Below are 22,953 nucleotides of genomic sequence, written 5' to 3' on the forward strand. Positions count from 1 at the left end.
GAGTGTCGTACAATCGGTTTTAAAGATATTAATTGAGATATCTTTGTGTAATCCCTGCACCATTGGTTCAGCATACAGAGCTGAAGAGGTCGCATGTGAAAACGAGCATAGGGGATCGCGTCCGATGCAGCAGTCATAAGACCTAGAATTTCCATGCATAAGACTACCGAAGGGAATGATTGTGACTGAAGGTTTCGACAAGCTGATATCAATTTTAGACGTCTCTTGTCTGTCAAAGATAGAGTCATGGACACTGAATCTATCTGGAAACCCAAAAAGGTTACCCTTGTCTGAGGAATCAATGAACTTTTTAGTAAATTGATCCTCCAACCATCATCTTGAAGAAACAACACAAGTCGATTCGTATGAGATTCTGCTAAATGTGAAGACTGAGCAAGTACCAAGATATTGTCCAAATAAGGAAATACCACAATACCCTGTTCTCTGATTACAGACAGAAGGGCACCGAGAACCTTTGTAAAAATTCTTGGAGCTGTTGCTAGGCCAAACGGCAGAGCCACAAACTGGTAATGCTTGTCTAGGAAAGAGAATCTCAGAAACTGATAGTGATCTGGATGAATCGGAATATGCAGATATGCATCCTGTAAATCTATTGTAGACATATAATGCCCTTGCTGAACAAAAGGCAGGATAGTCCTTACAGTTACCATTTTGAATGTTGGTATCCTTACATAACGATTCAATATTTTTAAATCCAGAACTGGTCTGAAGGAATTCTCCTTCTTTGGTACAATGAAGAGATTTGAATAAAACCCCAGCCCCTGTTCCGGAACTGGAACTGGCATAATTACTCCAGCCAACTCTAGATCTGAAACACATTTCAGAAATGCTTGAGCCTTCGCTGGATTTACTGGGACACGGGAAAGAAAAAATCTCTTTGCAGGAGGTCTTATCTTGAAACCAATTCTGTACCCTTCTGAAACAATGTTCTGAATCCAAAGATTGTGAACGGAATTGATCCAAATTTCTTTGAAAAAACGTAATCTGCCCCCTACCAGCTGAGCTGGAATGAGGGCCGCACCTTCATGTGGACTTAGGAGCTGGCTTTGATTTTCTAAAAGGCTTGGATTTATTCCAGACTGGAGATGGTTTCCAAACTGATACCGCTCCTGAGGTTGAAGGATCAGGCTTTTGTTCCTTGTTGTGACGAAAGGAACGAAAACGATTATTAGACCTGAATTTACCTTTAGACTTTTTATCCTGTGGTAAAAAAGTTCCTTTCCCTCCAGTAACAGTTGAGATAATAGAATCCAACTGAGAACCAAATAATTTATTACCCTGGAAAGAAAGGGAAAGCAGAGTAGACTTAGATGGCATATCAGCATTCCAAGTTTTAAGCCATAAAGCTCTTCTAGCTAAAATAGCTAGAGACATATACCTGACATCAACTCTAATGATGTCAAAGATGGCATCACAAATAAAATTATTAGCATGTTGAAGCAGAATAATAATGCTATGAGAATTATGATCTGTTACTTGTTGCGCTAAAGCTTCCAACCAAAAAGTTGAAGCTGCAGCAACATCCGCCAAAGATATAGCAGGTCTAAGAAGATTACCTGAACACAAATAAGCTTTTCTTAGAAAGGATTCAATTTTCCTATCTAAAGGATCCTTAAAGGAAGTACCATCTGCCGTAGGAATAGTAGTACGCTTAACAAGAGTAGAGACAGCCCCATCAACCTTAGGGATTTTGTCCCAAAACTCTAATCTGTCAGATGGCACAGGATATAATTGCTTAAAACGTTTAGAAGGAGTAAATGAATTACCCAAATTATTCCATTCCCTGGAAATTACTTCAGAAATAGCACCAGGAACAGGAAAAACTTCTGGAATAACTACAGGAGATTTAAAAACCTTATCTAAACATTTAGATTTAGTATCAAGAGGACCAGAATCCTCAATTTCTAATGCAATTAGGACTTCTTTAAGTAAAGAACGAATAAATTCCATTTTAAATAAATATGAAGATTTATCAGCATCAACCTCTGAGACAGAATCCTCTGTACCAGAAGAACCACTATCAGAATCAGAATGATGATGTTCATTTAAAAATTCATCTGAACAATGAGAAGTTTTAAAAGACTTTTTATGTTTACTAGAAGGAGGAATAACAGACATAGCCTTCTTAATGGATTTAGAAACAAAATCTCTTATGTTATCAGGAACACTCTGAGTATTAGATGTTGACGGAACAGCAACAGGTAATGAAACTTTACTAAAGGAAATATTATCTGCATTAACAAGTTTGTCATGACATTCAACACAAACCACAGCTGGAGGAATAGCTACCAAAAGTTTACAGCAGATACACTTAGCTTTGGTAGCTCCAGCACCAGGCAGCGATTTTCCAGAAGTATCTTCTGACTCAGTTGCAACGTGGGACATCTTGCAATATGTAATAGAAAAAACAACATATAAAACAAAATTAATCAAATTCCTTAAATGACAGTTTCAGGAATGGGAAAAAATGCCAGTGAACAAGCTTCTAGCAACCAGAAGCAATAAATAATGAGACTTAAATAATGTGGAGACAAAAGTGACGCCCATATTTTTTTAGCGCCAAATAAGATGCCCACATTATTTGGTGCCTAAATGCTTTTGGCGCCAAAAATGACGCCACATCAGGAACGCCGACACTTTTGGCGCAAAAGAATGTAAAAAATGACGCAACTTCCGGCGACACGTATGACGCCGGAAACAGAAAAAAATTTTGCGCCAAAAAAGTCCGCGCCAAGAATGACGCAATAAAATGAAGCATTTTCAGCCCCCGCGAGCCTAACAGCCCACAGGGAAAAAGTCAAATTTTTAAGGTAAGAAAAAAATGATTGATTCAAATGCATTATCCCAAATATGAAACTGACTGTCTGAAATAAGGAATGTTGAACATCCTGAGTCAAGGCAAATAAATGTTTGAATACATATATTTAGAACTTTCTAAAAAAGTGCCCAACCATAGCTTAGAGTGTCACAGAAAATAAGACTTACTTACCCCAGGACACTCATCTACATGTTGTAGAAAGCCAAACCAGTACTGAAACGAAAATCAGCAGAGGTAATGGTATATATATAAGAGTATATCGTCGATCTGAAAAGGGAGGTAAGAGATGAATCTCTACGACCGATAACAGAGAACCTATGAAATAGACCCCGTAGAAGGAGATCATTGAATTCAAATAGGCAATACTCTCCTCACATCCCTCTGACATTCACTGCACGCTGAGAGGAAAACCGGGCTCCAACCTGCTGCGGAGCGCATATCAACGTAGAATCTAGCACAAACTTACTTTACCACCTCCATAGGAGGCAAAGTTTGTAAAACTGATTTGTGGGTGTGGTGAGGGGTGTATTTGTAGGCATTTTGAGGTTGTGGAAACTTTGCCCCTCCTGGTAGGAATGTATATCCCATACGTCACTAGCTTATGGACTCTTGCTAATTACATGAAAGAAAGCTCCTTTATTTGATTCAATCGGTCTCTGATTTTAGCTCCTACAGCAGCCCATAGCTAAAACAATTTTTGGTTAAGAGGTGACGTTTTCACCTCTTAGCCAATAGCCGTGCGGTAAATCCGGATTGGGGCTCATGGGAGCCAGATTTACTGCACCGCTATTGGCTAAGAGGTGAAAACCTTGTCATATTCAGCAGCTAAATAAACTTGAAAACCCTCAAAAAGAAACTCTCAATAATAACAGTTTTTTGTTTGTTTTTTTTTGCAGACACAAAACACACTGACATTACCCTGTCATGTTAGATGACAAATGGAAACAATATAAAAAGACAGATATAAACTCTACCTGCTCAATCAATTAAAGTTAAAACTATAATAAATGAATAACATTTAGCCCAATCCATAACCCACCAAACCAAAGCCATCAAAACCCATTATGTTTCTGTTCAAATCCCTTAGTGAAACATACACACATATCGCTATGGTTGTGGAGAACAAGGGGTTAATTGCACCCACGTCACCTATTACCATCACTACAAACTATTAAATGATAAATAAGCCTGTGATGTAATTGCTAAACCCAAGAAATTTGTGGTTTTGTTTGTCATTTGTGCACATTTTAATGTTTTCAAATTACATTTTGTATGGCATGCAACATTAAGCTGTCCAAAAATGTAATTGATCTCCATTGTTGGAAATAAAACTTAGAAAACTTCTAGGATATACTTTGGAAGTGAAATAGTTTAGTGTTGCTAAATTCACAGTTATGATAACTTTCTGAATTACATGAGAAATATCAGAGATGTAGCCATTGGTATCAAGCTAGAACACCAATCACACATTTTTGATTATTATTAAAGAAATAGGACTTTTTAAATTGATTTTCAAAGTATTTATTATAATTATACCTCTTATTTTAATATAGATGTGCTCTCTACCTTTTGCACTGAAACAGCTATTCCACACATAAAAAAGTAATATTGACAGTGAACACTGTATATTGTTAACATATATGCACATTTTTCCTTCAGGACCATCTGATGTTGGCCATTTAACCTCAAATGCAATAACTCTTAGAGGCTTAGGGTAAGTAAAATATTACAGAATTTGTTTCCTACCTTAGGCCCATTCCAATCCATTTGAGTTTGTCCTGCAAAACCAGGGTGTTTTTTTTTTTTTACTATTGCAAAACAACTAGAAGATTCTGCACATGGGAGGTTAAAACATTATAAAAACACACTTTATTAAACATTATATACATGGAAATAGTTTGTCAAAAAAATGATGGTGTTTCTCGCAACTGGTTCACACTTAAAATCAGTGTTTTTCACTTTCATTTATATGTAAGTTGTATACAATAACTATATAGCCCTAGTTTACTTTTCACTTTAATTTCCCTTAAACAAAGACTATTATTTTTAAATGCAGCATGTATTTAAATTAAATCTCAGACAGAAAGTTTTTTTCTTTTCTTATTTGTTTAGCATTTTACCCAAACATGCCAGCTTCATCAATAGTGAGAATAAGGTGACGGTAAAACCTTGCGGAAAAGCAAAAATCATTGTTAACGGAGTACCCATTTTTACAAATACTAAGCTCCAGCATCTGGTAGGTTATGTTTGTTTAATAAAGGCATTGTCATTGTCACATGTTATTTTATCACCAGCAACCAGTTAAGTGACATACTGTATATATGAATAGTGTTGCATTAACTGCCTTGTTTAATTATTTAAAAAAACATTAAATAAAGTAGAATTGCATAACCAACATATGCATAATAAATAGAGAATATAATAGCACTTACTCTGAATTTTAAATGAGTATTAGATTTTTTTCTGACATGTCAAAATTTACTTAAATTGGCCATCCCCCTGTATCATGTGACAGCCACCAGCCAATCACAGAGTCATATATGTATACACTGTAAACTCGTGCACATGCTCAGTGGAAGCTGGTGCCTCATAAAGTGTGTGCATAAAAAGACACAATTTGATAATGGAGGTAAATTGCAGGTCACTTAAAACTGCACGTTTTATTTGAACCATGAAAGACTAATTTTGAATTTAGTGTCCCTTCAAGAACAGTACTTTACAACTTACTAATGTTTATTTTAAATGTGTTGTGGAGCTGAGCAAAGTGCTTGATATAAAAAACAAAGACCCAGATGCTATTCCACCCAAATGGCCTTCAGATACCTTTCAGCCTAGACTCGATAAAACTCTTTCCTCAAACTAGTTTTTAACCGAAAAAACTTGCTGCAACATTTAAACCGACAATTGTGGAATTTATAAAGAATTGTAACCATCCCTCACTACAACCATGAGTTCCAGTATCAGCTCCATTAAAATAAGTGGATTTGCATCTCACAATAGTTAACTTCTTGATGCATAGAAAAAGTTCCACAGTGGAAGATACCAGCATTAAAATAACGCATTCAACATACAGAATAAATTATTTTATTTTTTTAAAACTCCCTATATAAAAAGTCAACTCTAATATATGAAGAAAAGAAAGCTTTAAAAATGTTAAAGAAAAATAAAAGGAAAATAAAAACGACACAACATTGTGAGCTTTGAAATAGCAAGACTTGACTATGAAACAAGATACTTCACAAGAGGCAGTAGAGTCTTTATGAATTCTGCATACTTAGACAAAATTTGAAAAAACAACCAGGCCCCCAGAACACACACAGACAGCCCCACATTGGCCTAAGAAACCTATGTTCCTTTGCTGTGAGACTACTTTAGTCTAATAAAACAAACATGAAAATTTTACATTTACATAACCCGGCGTTTAACAATATTGGGCTAGATAATAAGTTAGCACTTTTAATGTGGGCGGGTTAGCTCCCATATTACAAATTGAATGTAAAATGTTTGCGCATGAGCGAAACCTGATGTGCTAATTCAGACTTCAATGGAGCATACGCTATTGGCATTTAACATTGCACAAGCATTTTTAGTGAAATGCTTGTGGCAATGCCGCCCCCTGCAAATTCTTACAACCGCTGCTTCTTAAGTTTCAGGCGGACCTGAAACATTGGGGTAGAAAGCAGCATTCGCTGCTTGTTAAATCTACCCCTAAAACTCAGCTTGGTGTGGATACTCTGATGGCAATGTTAGTGACTAAAGTAAACTAAAGTAAACTTGTGTTGATTACTCAATATGCTTCAAATGAAGTAAGACCAATTCATAACAGCTCTTCTTCTTCCTAATTTTAATGAAAGGATAACAACTCTTTTAACTTAGCAATAGTTTTTATTTTATTAAAATATATTAATATAACCATGTTGGTTATGCTAATCTAAAAAATGGGTAATAAAATGACTATCTATCTTTTTATGCAGCATACATTCTGGAGTAGACTGTCCCACTAAGTATATTCATTCCTTATACCAGATTTTCAAAATGTTTTGTTCCATTTCATATCCTTAGGACCGTATTATACTTGGATCAAACAGTGCCTACCTGTATATTGGATTTCCTGCTGAGCGTGGCTCTGAAGATATCAGTAGGTTTGACTTTGACTTCTTTCAGTCTGAACTGGCAGCAGCTGAAGGGTTCAGTGTGGATAAACTAGGTAAATATGAAATCAAACTCTGCTTTATCCTATTGCATTGGAGCTAAAATGAGATTATAGCACATTTACATAATGTTATAAGATAAAGTTTGCAAGATTTTGTCAGTTTTTGGGTAAAATTTCTCTCTTAAAATCATCCTGGTGTGTAGATTTATTTTGATATATACAGTATGTTTAAACTGTGAAATAGTTCAAGTTGTATGTTTGGAATATGGTGTTCACTTAATGCATGTAATTAAAAAATATACACTTTATTTTCCCTTAATACTATGGGTATTCCCTGTGTTGCACTGTAAATCTTGAATTGTTATAAATTTGGTTGCTATAATAGACATCATTATATGGCCCCTAAATAGGCTGACCATATTGCCGCTTTAAAAAGGGACACATATGAAAAATACATATGTCAGGGCTGTTTTCAGGGCTGTTTATAGAAATGGTTTTGTATAAGAACCCTCACATATGTATTTTTCATATGTGTTCCTTCTTAAAGCGGCAATATGGTCAGCCTACCCCTAAACCTTATATGGGATAGAAAGAATGGGGATAAGATCATCCCCATTTTTTGCCAACATTTTACAATTAATATTTCCCATCAAATGAAAAATAGCTTGCATCAAATGAAACATCATTTTAAGAAAAAACAACAAGCTATCTTTGTGTGCCCAAAAAATTGCAATAGTATTCACCTCCATCCCAAAATAATCATTAATTTAATAGTGAAAGAGAGGTAAGGTTGATGATAGTTTTAAGTTAAATGAATGAGACCAGGCCAGCATATGATTTAATGATAGATTAGAGGGAAGACCTAGATGATTAAAAGACAACTAAGAAATAGGTTTCAGTAGCAAATGCAAGACCAGATATATGATTGAATTACTTGGGTGAGGAATAATCAAATTCTATAAATGATACGCAGATGAGAGCTGTAGGATTCAGTGAGTTTTTGTCCAGGGCCAGCTACAATATCAAGATAGAAGCCTCTGGTGAAACATGTTATATGGTTAGGTTAAACAGGTCTGCTGTTGTAAAGCATTTGTGTCTTTATTTCTATACCTGAAACATGGTGTCAGAAGTAGCTAAACACAGCACAAAGTCCTTGGGGTCAGTGGATGCTACCCCCAAAGTTTCCAGCACCGATCGGGATGATTGAAAACCCCTGCTAGCGGCCAATTGGCCCCGAATGTGCAGGGGGCAGCACTGCACAAGCAGTTCACGAGAAATGCTTGTGTAATATTAAATGCCTACAGTGTATGCTGTCTGCATTTAGCTATGTCGGGCAGACATGATTCTCTACAGTGAATCATGTCCATCAGGCATTTAATAAACTGACCCCCTAGTGTGGAGAACAGTAGCTTCAGGGTTTAGTGACTGCATGTATTTGTGAGTAGCTGCAAACTACAATTATTGCTGAACTATGCACAGTTGCTATTCAGGAGCTCAGCAGAGACTAGTGAGAACAGTTTTTAGTTTTCATTATGGGTCGGTCTCAATGAAATTCTTCCTTTTGAGTGGATGAAGATAAGTGGAGATTGGAGCATAAACTGGGACAATGTAAGATCAGAATCTGAAGATTATTCACTATATTAGTATGTTTGATTATGAATATTAATAATTAAAAACAATAAAATTATCATCAATTATCGATATTAATATTCAATAACACTTCTAAATTCTGATCAGTTAATCTTTATGAACAAAGAGATTATATTTATGCAGTAAACCGAATATCACCTATGACTATATATATATCAATTGATTATTACAATCTTAAAGTGATTTAACACGCTATATTAATCTTTAGATCAATTAATAATCTATTAAATTGTTTGGTACCTCTGTATTATGGACACAATACAATCTATAAATCTACCTTAACTCAAAATTAATTACTCATCAAATATCACACTTGAATTTTACTAGAACAATTTATAATTAGCCAGGAATATTAACCAAATCAATATATAGCTTATTTAACCACGTTTGGACATCGCATATATCCAGATCCCACAATGAAATCTTATCTTAACTCCCACAAATCTACTAGGAGTTCAAGGAAAATGTACTTCACTATTTAGGCCAAAATAATCTTTTGTACTTCAATTAAACAACCAGAGATTTAACACTATATTATCAATTCAACATATATCAATTAATATAGCATTAAATAAGTTCAATTAAACCACAATAATAAATGCATTTTATTAAATATATCACAGTACCTTCAATTTAACTTATGAGCATTAAAATACAAAATCCTTTCCTCTTAATAGTAAATTGCCTAATGCTAAATATGATTATTTTATCTAAAATACCCTGGTCTATGCAATGTTAACTTATACACTTTTAAATCACAGCTTCAATTAAACTACTGCCATAAAGAATATCTTAATTATAAAAATATTAAACCGCAATACTTTACTGGTAAACCAATTTGAGAGTTCAGCTTTTCCAATCAAAGTCCTTTTCTATTGTCATATAAAAGAAGATATTGCACACATTTGGGAGAGAACTGAGCCCAATAATCTCTTATCCAGGAAGAGGGTTCCAAACAGGGTTTGTCTTACAAAAGACTGTGTCCGCATACTCGCGTTTCTCTGTAAGCAAAATGGCAGCAAAGCAGGATTGCAATAAGATAGCAAAAAAGAAAGGGCCAACCACCCACTCTCTTCCACGTGCAGAGTGCAGAGCTTATATCAGTGATAAACTACTCCCCATTTCTAAATCATTCAATAGAAAAATCTCTGGGTACGCCCTTAGCTCTCATTGGCTACTGGTAATGTCTGCAGATCTGATTACTTTATTAACCAATGAAGTATCTGTGGCCACATTACAAGACTCGACTACTCGGGGGCAACAAGAATTGGAATGAGACATTTCATTTTCAAAATATTCTGCTTCTCAATAACTGAGATATATATTTACATATAATTTCTTTTATATATACTTCTATAAATGTGTACATTCAATACACTTATTATACTCTAGCTTTAATAAAGCATTTGGTTATTATATGTGATTATTTGACTGGGTATATACATTTAAGACTAAACATGGGTATAATTTGATATTCGTCAATCCATATATAATACAGATATAGCTATCTAATGTGTATTTTCCACACAATTCTCATTTATACTATGGGGTATATTTAACATAGTGCGAGCGGACATTATACGATGTATGCAAAAATGTGATGCATGAAAGTTACGAGTATGGATGTTGCAGTAAGAATCAGTTAATAGCTTTGTTACATACTTGTGAAAAATTGAGCTTTGTGGAACTAATTAATAAGTTAAAAAACTGTTATTGGTATAGCAAGTGAGTGCACACATTGGCATCTCTTAAGAGAACAGGTCTTCGACTACAACTATTGAAATGTGTCAAACAGCAGAACTCATGGACAACAAACATATATAAAAGCCACAGAGCAGGACAGACAGTAGATTGACAGTGTCAACACTGTAATACAGCAGTAAAACACCAAGAACGGCCATGTGAGAAAACTACAACAGCTCCACAATCTCAGTACACCTGCAATCGAATCTGTATTGTATTGAAACTCACACCAGCAAGTAAATAGCAATCTATAGCTTATGTGAAGACTTGCAAATCTTGTGGTAGAACAAATCACTTTGCTAGAGTATGCTTTTCAAGTAAGAGGTTATCTTCAACAAGAAAACTAAACACCTTAACAATCACTTCTTTAGCTGAAAAAGAGCCACACATCTCTAATGCAATTTAAAACAGTGAAAGTATTGTGGCTGTGAGATCCAAAGAACAGAAATGGTCATTTGAAATCTACATAATAAGCCCCAACCAGGCCAGCTTGATTTTGGGTCTACTTGTGATATAATGATATTTAGAGACAAAGCAAAAACCCCTATGTTGCCAAGTGATACTAAACTCAAGTTGTACACAGGTGAGCTGATTAAATCTCTAGCTCTATTTCAAACAAATTGCAATATAAGGGGACAGACACACAGGCTAAAGTTTGAAATTGTGGAACTAGCCAAAATCTATTGTTATCTGGCTCAACTATTGAACGTCTGAGGCTGATTCACTTCTCCATTGCTGGAAAGCTTTACAAAAAAAAACAACAAAAAAAAACTGCTGTTAAAGGGATATGATTAGCTTTTTTATTTAATTTTGACCTTGATGTAAGTGTGCCTTTTTCAATGTGCACATGCAATTTGCCAGTGGCCATTAAACAGAAGGTTAAGACCCAACTAGTAAAGCATGAAGCAGATGGACATATTGCACCATTGATGGAACCAACTGACTGGATATGCAACATAGTGAAATGTTAAGAAGCCTTATAAATTAAGAGTCTGTAAGGATCCCAAATTTTTGAACCATGCACTTCAACATTCTCACTACATCATCCCATCTCTAGAAGATGTACAAGCTTCTCAAGACATGTATGTTCACACTTGTTGATGCACGTGATGTCTTTTTACAATGTAAGTTGGATAATGAGAGCAGTTACATTAAAAGTGTCTGGACACCTTAATGCAGGAAGAGATGGCTTTAATTGCCTTTTGGAGTCTCTGTATCACCTGAGATGTATCAGCGTACATAACATGAGTTCTTATTTGGATTCAATGCAACTGAACCAATAGTTGATGACATACTTGTGTTTGGTAGTGGACATACAGATGAGGAAGCAGAGTGTAATCTTGATATCAAGCTGCAAGCACTGATTCGTGATTGCAGGCAAGCAAAACAGAGACTTAGCTTGAAGAAGCTATCATTCAAAGTTAAAGAGGTTTGCTTCCAATCCATGGGCACATATTATCCTCATAGTGTTTGAAGCTGACACAGAGAATATCAGCACCATACTAAAGAAGTCACAGCCAACCAATGTAAAATCTTTGCAGTGCTTCATTGGATTTGTAACTTACCTTACTAAAATCCTTTCAAGGCTGCCAGAGGTGTGCGAGCCCTTGAGAAGGCTTCTGGGCAAAGATGCAAGTTGGCCAATCAGTTTTGGAAAGTGGGAGAAACAGGGAAGCTCCCTGGGTGTTTCTGAAGATCTCTTAAAACTATTATTATATTATCTAAGCATTTTACACCTGCAGGTCTACCTGATCTTAACTGCTGTATGTTTGTTCAAAGTTCACAATACACATATTTTACTGTCAAAAATAAATATGTTTATATGGGAGGCATCTCTCTGGGATGTCCAGTTTCTACCTTTTTTTTTTTAAGAGAATTGAGTTCTGCTCCTGTGAAGTCTGCACTATAATTTCTCCCCAGGATGGAGAGTTTTTTCAGAATATCTGTGGTCTACACCAGCCTATCCTCTGTAATCATTGTAAAAGGTTACATACACCTCGATGATAATAGTCAAGACCTTCTGCAGTTAATCCTACATCTCTTATATTAATTATGAAACTGAGCCTGGACTTAATGCTGAACTGTGAGCAATTAATTTGTTTGGGTAAATGAAAACTCTTATTTACCATTTATTTGGAAAAATCATATTGATTTAGACATGCAAGTACTGTATAAACCTGAGAAAATAATAGATTCTCTTTGGAGAATGCTCCCAGGCTAATGGATTGTTTGTTCAGAATTTCAGCGTTTTTTTTTTTTTTTTGTTGTTTTTTTTAAAACTTTTTGGTTTGCTATACACTTTTTATTGCATACCTATTTGAGGTCTTAAGAACTCCCTTTGGGCTCGATTATCAAAAACTCGTCAGCATGGAAAGAAATCATGCTGAATCTGTGAGTGGGGAGGGGGTTTAGACTTTATATTATTATGGATGTGTCATCCCTTCACATTGAGAGCCCCCCATAATGACATAAACTGCTCTCTTGCTAAAATTTGCTTTTCGAAAATTCTTTGAGGGAACCTGCAGTACTGACGAGACTTCATAGATAATTTTGCCAGGCCAGAGAGCTTTAGATCATCGGCCTATTATTAATGTTGCTCAATCATGGGTATGTGCTGGTAAAGACTCACTTTTTTTGTTTATTTGTTGTTGTTTTTTTAGTTAAATATTTCTATATTTCTATTTTAAACCTTGCACGCATTGTATGTGATCTATATTTCTATTTCTATGTATTGATGTGATTTATTTACCTTTATTTATTCAAATTCATTATTTTATCTTTCTTTCTATTTTTTATGATCATATATAGATTGTTTGAGTTTAAGAGACAACAGTTCAAATTTGGGATTTACTACTATTCGTTTATCTATGGTCATTTTTTGCATTATAAATGCATACACAACTTCTCCACTTATTTTTGTATTTTTTTTTAAAAAGTGATTAGGTATTATTATTCTGTTCTTATGGCTCATTCTTAGTGGTTTTACACAATATTTTTCAATAATTATATTGGGTAATGGTACTTAGGAGATTTTATTGGGTTTTTTTTAGTAGTCATGTGACTTTTTATGGTTGATGATTAGCCATATTCACTTGGAAGGTTTTTAGGATGTGATAGAATATTTTTCTATTTAGATGCTTTTACTGAGTCATAAGACTCATTTTGAGTTCACCTTAACTTTATGGTATGAATACTGAGTACAAATAATCAATTGATTTTATGTTGAGGATTTATTTAGATTTTTAATATCTCACTTTTTATGACTATCATTATAGATTATTTGTAGATTTGTTAGAAGGACCTTTGAGAATATGTTTTGTGCATGCTTATTTCTTTCTTGATTGCATGTTATTCAAGGTATATAAGTGGGTTGATAGGTTGTGAAAGGTTGTGATCAATATAGCTTGATAAACCAGCCAAATTATTTCTGCCCAAAAATGTGTTGTTTGTTTTACTTCTGTTTTTAAAATGAATCTATCTGCAAAAGTTCCTGATAGTGTTAATGTTTTTAGACTTTTTTTTAACCTTGTTTATGTCTTTTGAAGCCAATGAAGCCAGTGTAAATTTTAGCTGGCCTGGGGCAAGAGTCTCAGAGAGTTTTGTAATAAACCAGTTATTGTGGCCTTTCCTGCTTTATTGGAATAGCTTTGTATTTGATGATAATGCATCAATCCATGTGATGCACTTTTTACGGTGAATCAAATGGAATGGGGATTATTATAAGAGAAAAGAATTTGTTTGGAAAAAAAACCCATGAAGGGACATTTTATTTTTGTACTAGAATGCTATTTTAATTGTAACTGGTCACACATTTTTTTTTTAAATGTCCCACACAACTACATGATTGTGAGATACTTGATATATGATCTGTAATTAGTAAATAGGTATTTTTTCTATTTATATATATATATATATATATATATATATATATATATATATATATATATATATATATATATATATATATATATATATATATATATACACACATATGTGTTTCCACTGATTACTGTTGTTTACCATTATGTATTATGTTGGGGCCACTGAAATTTATAAAATATTGTGAAACATAAGTTGCTTGCAATAGTATGCAGTCACAGTGAATTATATCACAGTCAATATGGTTGAGACCCAAATCCTAAACAATGGGTTAGAATACAAGTGGAGCCCAAGCAATAGTGTAGGGAACATTATCCTTAGTGTGACCCTGTACTAAGAATAGCACACAATCTTCTTCTACAAGTGGATGGTAAAAAAAAGGTTTACCATAAAATCTTAATAGCGTGCCCTATACCTTGAATGGATAGTGCAGGGTGTGCTAGTAATGAGTTAAGCGCTGTGTTTAAAAGCAATTAAAAATAGGGCTGGAAAATGTAGCTCTTATGGAGACCCAAAGTAAAATGTTAACATTTGCTGTTGTATTTGTATGTGTGTATATATGTGTATGTGTGTATTTGTGTGTACAAATGTATGTAAGTCTATGTATGTATATGTACACAAAACACAAAATCATAGTTTTATAAAAGGGAAGAAGTCCAATATTTGACCTTTGGCTTAGTGTTTGAGTGACAGCCAACATAAGATTTAAGTGCACCCCCAAAGAAATCTATTATGTGAGGAATTTAATGCACCTGCCCTAGCCAACATTCCATTTTTAGCAGGCCCCAGACTTTTACTAGAGTGGTAATATATTACTTTCAACTTGTAATATGAGCACAAAAATAAAGTGTTATTGATTTATCTTCAGTGATGTTATCTTACAATAGTGCTAATATTTTTGCAATCCACTCATATTTTAAACCAGTATGGGTAAAGGACAGATGCAATGGACTTGAGGGTCACAGTGTAGTCCCTAAGCCTTAGGTAGGATCAACTAGGTGTTCAGTATAGGGAATATATACTGTTTTACCAAAAACCATTAATGAAATATGAATGTTCACAACACAGATAGTAAATTATGACTCTTTTTACTTGAATAGGTTGTTTAACTAGGTTATGCTTTGTGATATCTGTCCAACACTTAACTTGTTTTATTAGTTTAGGTATTGATTTATTAAATGTATACAGAAAGAGCGCTCTACCAGGAAAGAACAACAGCTCAGTAGCTTGTTCTATGGTGAGTTACCACCCTGGAGCAGCCTCTTTTAGCACAGTTGTGCTTTTCAGAGAGGAGAAGTATATCAGTCTGATCCAGCTGAGTGAGGTCAATCCAGCACCAAAATACCAGGCAATTCTCCTCTGAACAAGGAACATGACAACCCCAGATGATTGTTTCGGCCTTCATTAGGCCTTGTCAGTGAGGTGCAGCCACATTCCTCTAAGCACATTAGGCAAGGAGTCCACAGCTCGTTTTCCCCATCACCCTTAGGGAGACTTCCCTAGGGTCATAATACAAATACATACAGAAAGAAAAGTGTTCTATCAGGAATTAATTAATTAAATGAATAGAACATTAAAATGAAAGATCACTATTTAAACATATTTGTATAAAATAGTTAAGTAAAAGCTATTTATTTTAACTTTAAAACTAACAGAAAATACACTTGTGTGTAATACTAGCAAATGGGACGGAGGTACACCGGCTGAAAAAGACATCACCCACACATGGTCAGATTTATAATAAGACAGAGTAGGTATGTGCCTAGAGGCACCCTCCATAGAGGGGCGCCTGTCTCTGCCTATTCTAAATACTGGTCAGCTGGTGACCTTAACTAAGATGATGCTGTCAGTGAAATAATAGCACTGCTCATGCGCGCCAGTCATCTTTGTTAAGTTCCCCATGAGTATTAAGCATGTGTATCCTCCGGCTTCCCCCAGGCATGTGCAATGCTTATTGCGGCCTCAGTTAAGGTTGCTGGCACAGAAGTGAGTGGGGAGAGCAGGGGGTGCTTCAGATTTTGGTGCCTATAGCCACCTGGGCTGTAAATCCGGCCATGCTCCCATAATGCTATTGGAGAGGGACTGTGATATGCCCCACACATATAAAAGTGTTTGTTTTTTTCTCAGCTTCTGTTTCAAAGCGAAACAAAAAAAGTAGCAACATTTTAAGTACCATTTTTTTTAGATGCAACAAAACAAAAAAAGACGTATATAACAAAAAGAAGTAGTGCTAACAAATGCTGTCATGTAAATAAATATTCATACCATTTACATATGTTGGGGCATAGTTATCAAGGTCTGGCGGACCTGATCCGACACTGCGGATCAGGTCCGCCAGACCTCGCTGAATACGGCCAGCAATACGCTCGCTGTATTCAGCATTGCACCAGCAGCTCACAAGAGCTGCTGGTGCAACGCCGCCCCCTGCAGACTCGCGGCCAATAGGCCGCCAGCAGGGGGGTGTCAATCAACCCGATCGTACTCGATCGGGTTGATTTCCGGCGATGTCTGTCCGCCTGCTCAGAGCAGGCGGACAGGTTATGGAGCAGCGGTCTTTGTGACCGCTGCTTCATAACTGCTGTTTCTGGCAAGTCTGATGACTCGCCAGAAACACGGGGCATCAAGCTCCATACAGAGCTTGATAAATATACCCCAATGTATGCACTATACTCCTCATAACTTGCAGTGGTTTATTTCTCTTGTACACTTCAGGTGCTATACATAATAAAGATGGTAAACCTGACCCAAGCATCCTTGCTGTCTTCCATGACTACATTAAACTGATGCCCCTGGTTGCAGAAGCAAATCAATTGAGTGAGGAGCTTATGAAGGTAAATATTGTTTCAATATATGACCACAGCTATAGCTTTGTATGTTTCAGATTAACAGAACAATATTTGCATGTTACAAGTTTCTTCACACAAAAAAACTATTACAGTAAATTGGAAATCAAAACATTTCTATTTAAAATGTTCAGCTGCTGCACTAGGATATCTTGAATCAAGAATGTATTTCCTATTAGGCAACATAGGCAACTGCCCCATGGTAGCTTTTTACAGGAACAATGCTTTCTTGAATAAAAATAAAAATTACATTATATTCACAATTATCTTAGATTTTGAGGTCTTTAAACTTAACTTCTTAGTGCAATCCTTAGAAGGAAATCAGACTATTCTTAAAGGACCACGAAATACAGTAGAATTCCAAAATTAACAAGTGTATTATATAAAGACAACGTAATAACGCATACTCTGAATTTCAAATAAGCAGTAGATTTTCTTTCTGACAAATGTATCTTTTCACCATTTGCCCGCCCCCTGTACCATGTGACAGCTATCAGCCAACCACAGACTAGTATAAATATACCCTATGAACTTGCCCTATGAACTTGTGCACATGCTCAGTAAGAGTTAGTGCCTCAAAAAGTGTGTATATAAAAATAATGTGCAAAATTTGATGGTAGAAGTAAATTGGAAAATCTCTTAAAACTGCATGCTCTATCTGAATCATAAAAGTTTGATTTTGATTTTATTGTCCCTTTAAATAGATGATTTTACTACCTGGTAATAGTATAAAGTACAAATGAAATTATACTAGAAATATGCTATATTTGAACATTGGACCCAATTATCTCAAACCATTTATCAACGAGTAAAACCACCAGATAGATTTAATAAAACAAACAGTATCTAATTATTTAAAAGCATTAGATTCAATCAGTAAACTACACTCAAAAAGAGAAATTAGAGAGCAAATAATTTTGTATTCTCCCTTTCTTGGACAGGATCTAATATTTGAATTGAAGGTAAAAAATCTGGCATTGACTGATTCGAGAGGCAATGATCTGCAGAAAGAAATTGTGGTGAAAGTTATAAATAAAGTCACTCAACAGGTACAGTATGTAAAGCACAATAATAATAACAAAGAAAGTGAGTAACTTTTTTTTCTTTAAAAAATAAATTGAGTGTTGCATAACATAATTCTAGTAGACCTTTTTTTAGTTTCATTTTTTTTTTTATTTATTAACTTGAATTGCTAATTGTGGGTATTTAGACAAATGTGGATTTTTTTGTATTAAATCAATCATTTGGCTCTCATATTACAAGTTGAAAGTAATATTTTAGGGCACGAGCAACAGCCTAGGTCGCAATAACATCTGGATGTTGTATAGTATGGATGCACTAAGGTTTCACTTGATGGATTTCTAGGGGGCTCGCTGAAAAACTCAGGTCTCCTATTACTTGATATTTAAGCCAAAAGTGTTATATACTATGGTGTTAAATTAACATATAAGTTTCAAACACTGCACACATAAATACATATGTATGTAAAGTATATATATATATATATATATATATATATATATATATATATATATATATATATATATATATATATATATATATATATATATATATATATACACAGACAAATAGAAAGCCCTCGCACCTGAGTTCTGATTAGTTGCTGGGCTGCTAGTTAGATATAATGATAAATTAAGCAAACCTTGTCCTCATACAACCGCAAGGAAATGCCCTCTCCAGTCTTTGTAAAGTTGGAAAAGTTTATTGTGATATTTCAGGGAGACAAAACCCCCTTCTTCAGATAAAACCACACCTGACAAACAGTGATATTTAAACCCACTTCCAATGTGAAATACCTGGGAATTAGCTTTGTTTGTTACTATGGAAATCCATAGTCAACAAGTATGCAACAAAAAAAAAAAATCCTGAACGCACTATACATTATATACAAACCAGTCACTTTTAAGTAATTTAGCAAATGGGTAACGTCTCTCTAAGGGCCCGATGATATAAAGCTCTCCACTCTGGCGAGAGGATCTAAGACATCTCGTTAGTACTATGTTATAAAGTTACATTTTAGCTTGAAAGCCTTTTTCCTTACTATGCAAAGCTCTGAATGTGAAAGAGAGAAATTGCAATATAATGCCCCAAAATATCCCTTTATTAATTTGTGAGATTTCTTTCCATGCTGGTGAGTTTTCGATAATCAGGTCCTAAGAATTAGACTATTTAATTGAAATAATTCTTTAAATATATTCTTACGATAGGTTTGAAATAACAGATGTAGTGACCCTCATGGCATTATGCACCGTATTTCATGAACATATTCAATTACTACTTTTTAGAATACTTGCTTTTCAGCATATCTATCATATTCTTAATAAAAAATATTACCCCTATATTAAAGTTAATGATTGACTTACGTAATGCCAATGGCTACATCTTGGATCAATCTGCACCTCCAATTAGAACCCAAATCTGAAGTCTCCAATAATACAATGCTGAAAAATTTAATCTTGCATGTCATTTTAGGCAAATTATCTCAATATGTTTAAATTTGTTCACAATGGTGGTCTTGGGTATAGTCACAGAGAGTTAAATTTACCCCTTTAGTTACTTTCTTTTACCTGTTTTGAATGTCTATTATTATGTCATCATTTTTTCCTATATACCAGGTATGGATTTGGTCAAAATCCAAGTTCATTAACAGAAAATTCTTGATGGAGGAGTTATATAAGCGCTTTTTGGACGGAGACACTAACCTGGACAAAGCAAATGATCCATTTTGGGATCCTGTTGAAGTAATTCATTTGGGATCGGCTCACATTTGGCTGCAATCCCTGGCCTATTGTATGAAACTGGAAGAACAGACTGAGCTTCTGAATTCTGAAGGAGTAGAGGAAGCCATACTTGTTATTAACATTTCCCCTTTTTCCAGTACTGGAAGGCAAGTAGTCGGAAGTGTGTATTTTTACTTTAAGAAGTAAATTTCAATCTCAAAGGTGAACTTGATTTATTTGACATAGTCTTTTAAGTTATCTTTTGATTCCATGGTATTACAAGCTATTGGCAAGGCCCTATTTTTTAACTGTTTCGTTGCCTCACAAACTCTATATCAGTCCATCCAGATAAGTTTTGCACAGATTTTCCTACAAAACTACGCTAAAAATGATATTTAAAAAATATACATATATATTAAAATACTTTTTAATTTTTAGCAAATTTTTGCAGTGTAGAAATAGACTATTCACAAACAGTACTTGTATAATCAGAGACCTTTGAAAAAGAAACAGAGTAGCCAACTCTGGCTTTCTAAACTTGGGCAGCAATTGTTAGGAAAATGCAGTAAGTACCTCTTTACAAGTTCCTAACTGCTTTAAAGCCACCATTAGCCGACTGCAATGAATGACGGGTAATACGGCTATACCCAAAAACTTGCTTGTAGATGAAATCAAATTATTTCTTCAGACACCTAAACTTCACCTCCTCCATGCACCGAAGGCAAAGAGAGTGACTGGGGGTTGTGGGTAAGGGAGTGATACTTAGCATTTTAACTGTGGTGCTGTTTGCCTCCTCCTGCTGGACAGGAGTGATATCCCCAACAGTAATATGGACTCACCATATCTTAGGAAAGAAATGCTTTTTAATTTTTAGCTATTTTTTGCAGTGTAGAAATACACCATTCACAAACAGTACTTGTATAATCAGATTTAAAAGAAAAAAAAAGTTAATTTAACCAACACATAAGGTAAAGCTATAGTAACACTATTAGCAGCAATACTTATAGAAATGCATTATTTTAGTCTTTATTTCACATAATATATTTTGCTAATACAACAATAAATTCATATTGAGATATTAAACAAATTACCTCATTAGGTTTGAAAGTAAAAGAACATATTTTCTAATAATTTATGGCTTTTAACTGCAGGCCCTTTGGGGAAGAGGATATAGTCATTGACCCTTTGGAATTACTGGGACGAAAATTAATTTTACAGATTCAAATAGTACAGTGTCTTGGAGTCAGGTGGATGAAAGAAAGCTTGAAAAGAGGAATACAGATTGGGTAAGAAAAGTAAATCACAATGAATGGGTTAAAACATATATATGAATTGCATTCCAAGTGTGTTTATTTAAGACTGTAGTGCTTTTTTCTATTCTATGTTTTGTGTTATTTTTTACACAGATATGGTGCTTACATAGGTATGGGTAGTGAAGTAAATGCAATCTTTTTATAAAGACACACTGGTTAATGATCTTTCTAAGGGGCCCATTTATCAAAGGGCTTGCGGACCTGATCCGACACTGCGGATCAGGTCCGCAAGACCTTGCTAAATGCGGAGAGCAATACGCTCTCCGCATTTAACATTGCACTAGCAGCTCACAAGAGCTGCTGGTGCAACGCCGCCCCCTGCTGACTCGCGGCCAATCGGCCGCCAGCAGGGAGCTGTCAATCAACCCGATCGTATTCGATCGGGTTGATTTCCGGCGATTCCTGTCCGCCTGCTCAGAGCAGGCGGACAGGGTTATGAAGCAGCGGTCTTTAGACCGCTGCTTCATAACTTGTGTTTCTGGTGAGTCTGAAGACTCGCCAGAAACACGGCCCTTCAAGCTCCATACGGAGCTTGATAAATGGGCCTGTCTATGTTAAGCTGCAATGATCAAATTCTGCAAATGATTTGTCTTGTAGAACCTTTCATATAATGCACTAACACCCTTACACAAAAAGAGGTTCAAGGATTTTAAAAATATTTACATGTTAAATATAGGTGTCATAAAGGGGCATTCTATTGAAAAACTAAACTGATATCTTAAGTACTATATTTTAATTTTAACAAATTATTTTCTTTAAAAATATGCTTAATATTTTAAGTCATTGCTGTGTCAGGGAAATAAAGTCTTCTAGGTAGAGACAAACAAACAAAACTACACCAAAATCAGAATACAATTGGCTAAAATATACCAATGCAATGACATCAGCAATGACTATTGATAGTATGTGATGAAAAAAATTAAACACTTTTAGCTAGATGACAAGTGAGGCACAAATGATTTCGTAAGGGTTTTCGAGATCGTTTGCACTCAGTTTTAATTGCGCTCATATTACAAGTTAAGCGAAATCGCGATTGGACTAGCGCAATCGTGATTTGCGCTAGAATCCTTATTGCGATCTCAGAGCTGTGGTTAACTGTTTTCCGAAACTAAAAAGTGTCACAAAACATATAAAAAATACATTACAAAGTACAGTTACACTCATATTAACACTGTCTATTAAAGATTATTTAAAAATAAATATTGCATGAAAATGTTATAAGGGCTCAAAGATATGAGATCAGGCAGACAAAGGGCTTTAACATATAGATTCATAAATATAAATATCTAATGATGTTTATTTATCTATATATACAGTAAATGTATATTTACCTCATTTAACCCTTCACAATTCTGGCACCATTGGGACAAGTGGTGCCATTACACTAGAAAGAAACCAGATCACTTAAGAATATGATTTTGTCTTTGTGAGCTCTGAGTGTGTTATTCATTGCTAATAATTATTTGTATCTTTTTAGGTATCGTTTTTATGACATCCATCAATTCTTGTACACTAACCCTGTTTGGGAGAATGTGAACCCAGTGATTGACCAAAAGCTTCAGTTTATTGCCCTAAATGTATCTAATGAACTTTTATGTTATTTACAAAGAAATGCTCTGGTTGTAGACTTGTGGGGTCTACAAGGTAATTCCATTTAAATTCTATATTCTCTGTCAATAGGGTTGTCAGTTGTCAATCATAAAAAAATAGACAATTATCAAGTAGTCAGGAGAAAAAAGTGGAGACACAATAAGACTTTAGATCAGACCCTATAGCCTTGCAGTCCCTGTTA

General features: G+C 35.0%; 1 protein-coding gene across 1 annotated transcript in view; it reads left to right on the forward strand.

The window, feature by feature from the left end:
* Window positions 1-22,953, forward strand: part of LOC128657825 (kinesin-like protein KIF28P) — a 109,653-nt gene that overhangs the window by 51,126 nt on the left and 35,574 nt on the right. Inside the window, exons 12-19 of the mRNA XM_053712245.1 lie at window positions 4,499-4,553; window positions 4,952-5,075; window positions 6,902-7,046; window positions 16,977-17,095; window positions 18,049-18,156; window positions 19,744-20,015; window positions 21,000-21,134; window positions 22,639-22,805. Of these exons, the coding sequence (XP_053568220.1) occupies window positions 4,499-4,553; window positions 4,952-5,075; window positions 6,902-7,046; window positions 16,977-17,095; window positions 18,049-18,156; window positions 19,744-20,015; window positions 21,000-21,134; window positions 22,639-22,805 (1,125 nt within the window). The remainder of the gene's footprint in view (window positions 1-4,498; window positions 4,554-4,951; window positions 5,076-6,901; window positions 7,047-16,976; window positions 17,096-18,048; window positions 18,157-19,743; window positions 20,016-20,999; window positions 21,135-22,638; window positions 22,806-22,953) is intronic.

This window comes from Bombina bombina, chromosome 4 (assembly GCF_027579735.1).
Source record: "Bombina bombina isolate aBomBom1 chromosome 4, aBomBom1.pri, whole genome shotgun sequence".
NCBI lineage: Eukaryota > Metazoa > Chordata > Amphibia > Anura > Bombinatoridae > Bombina > Bombina bombina.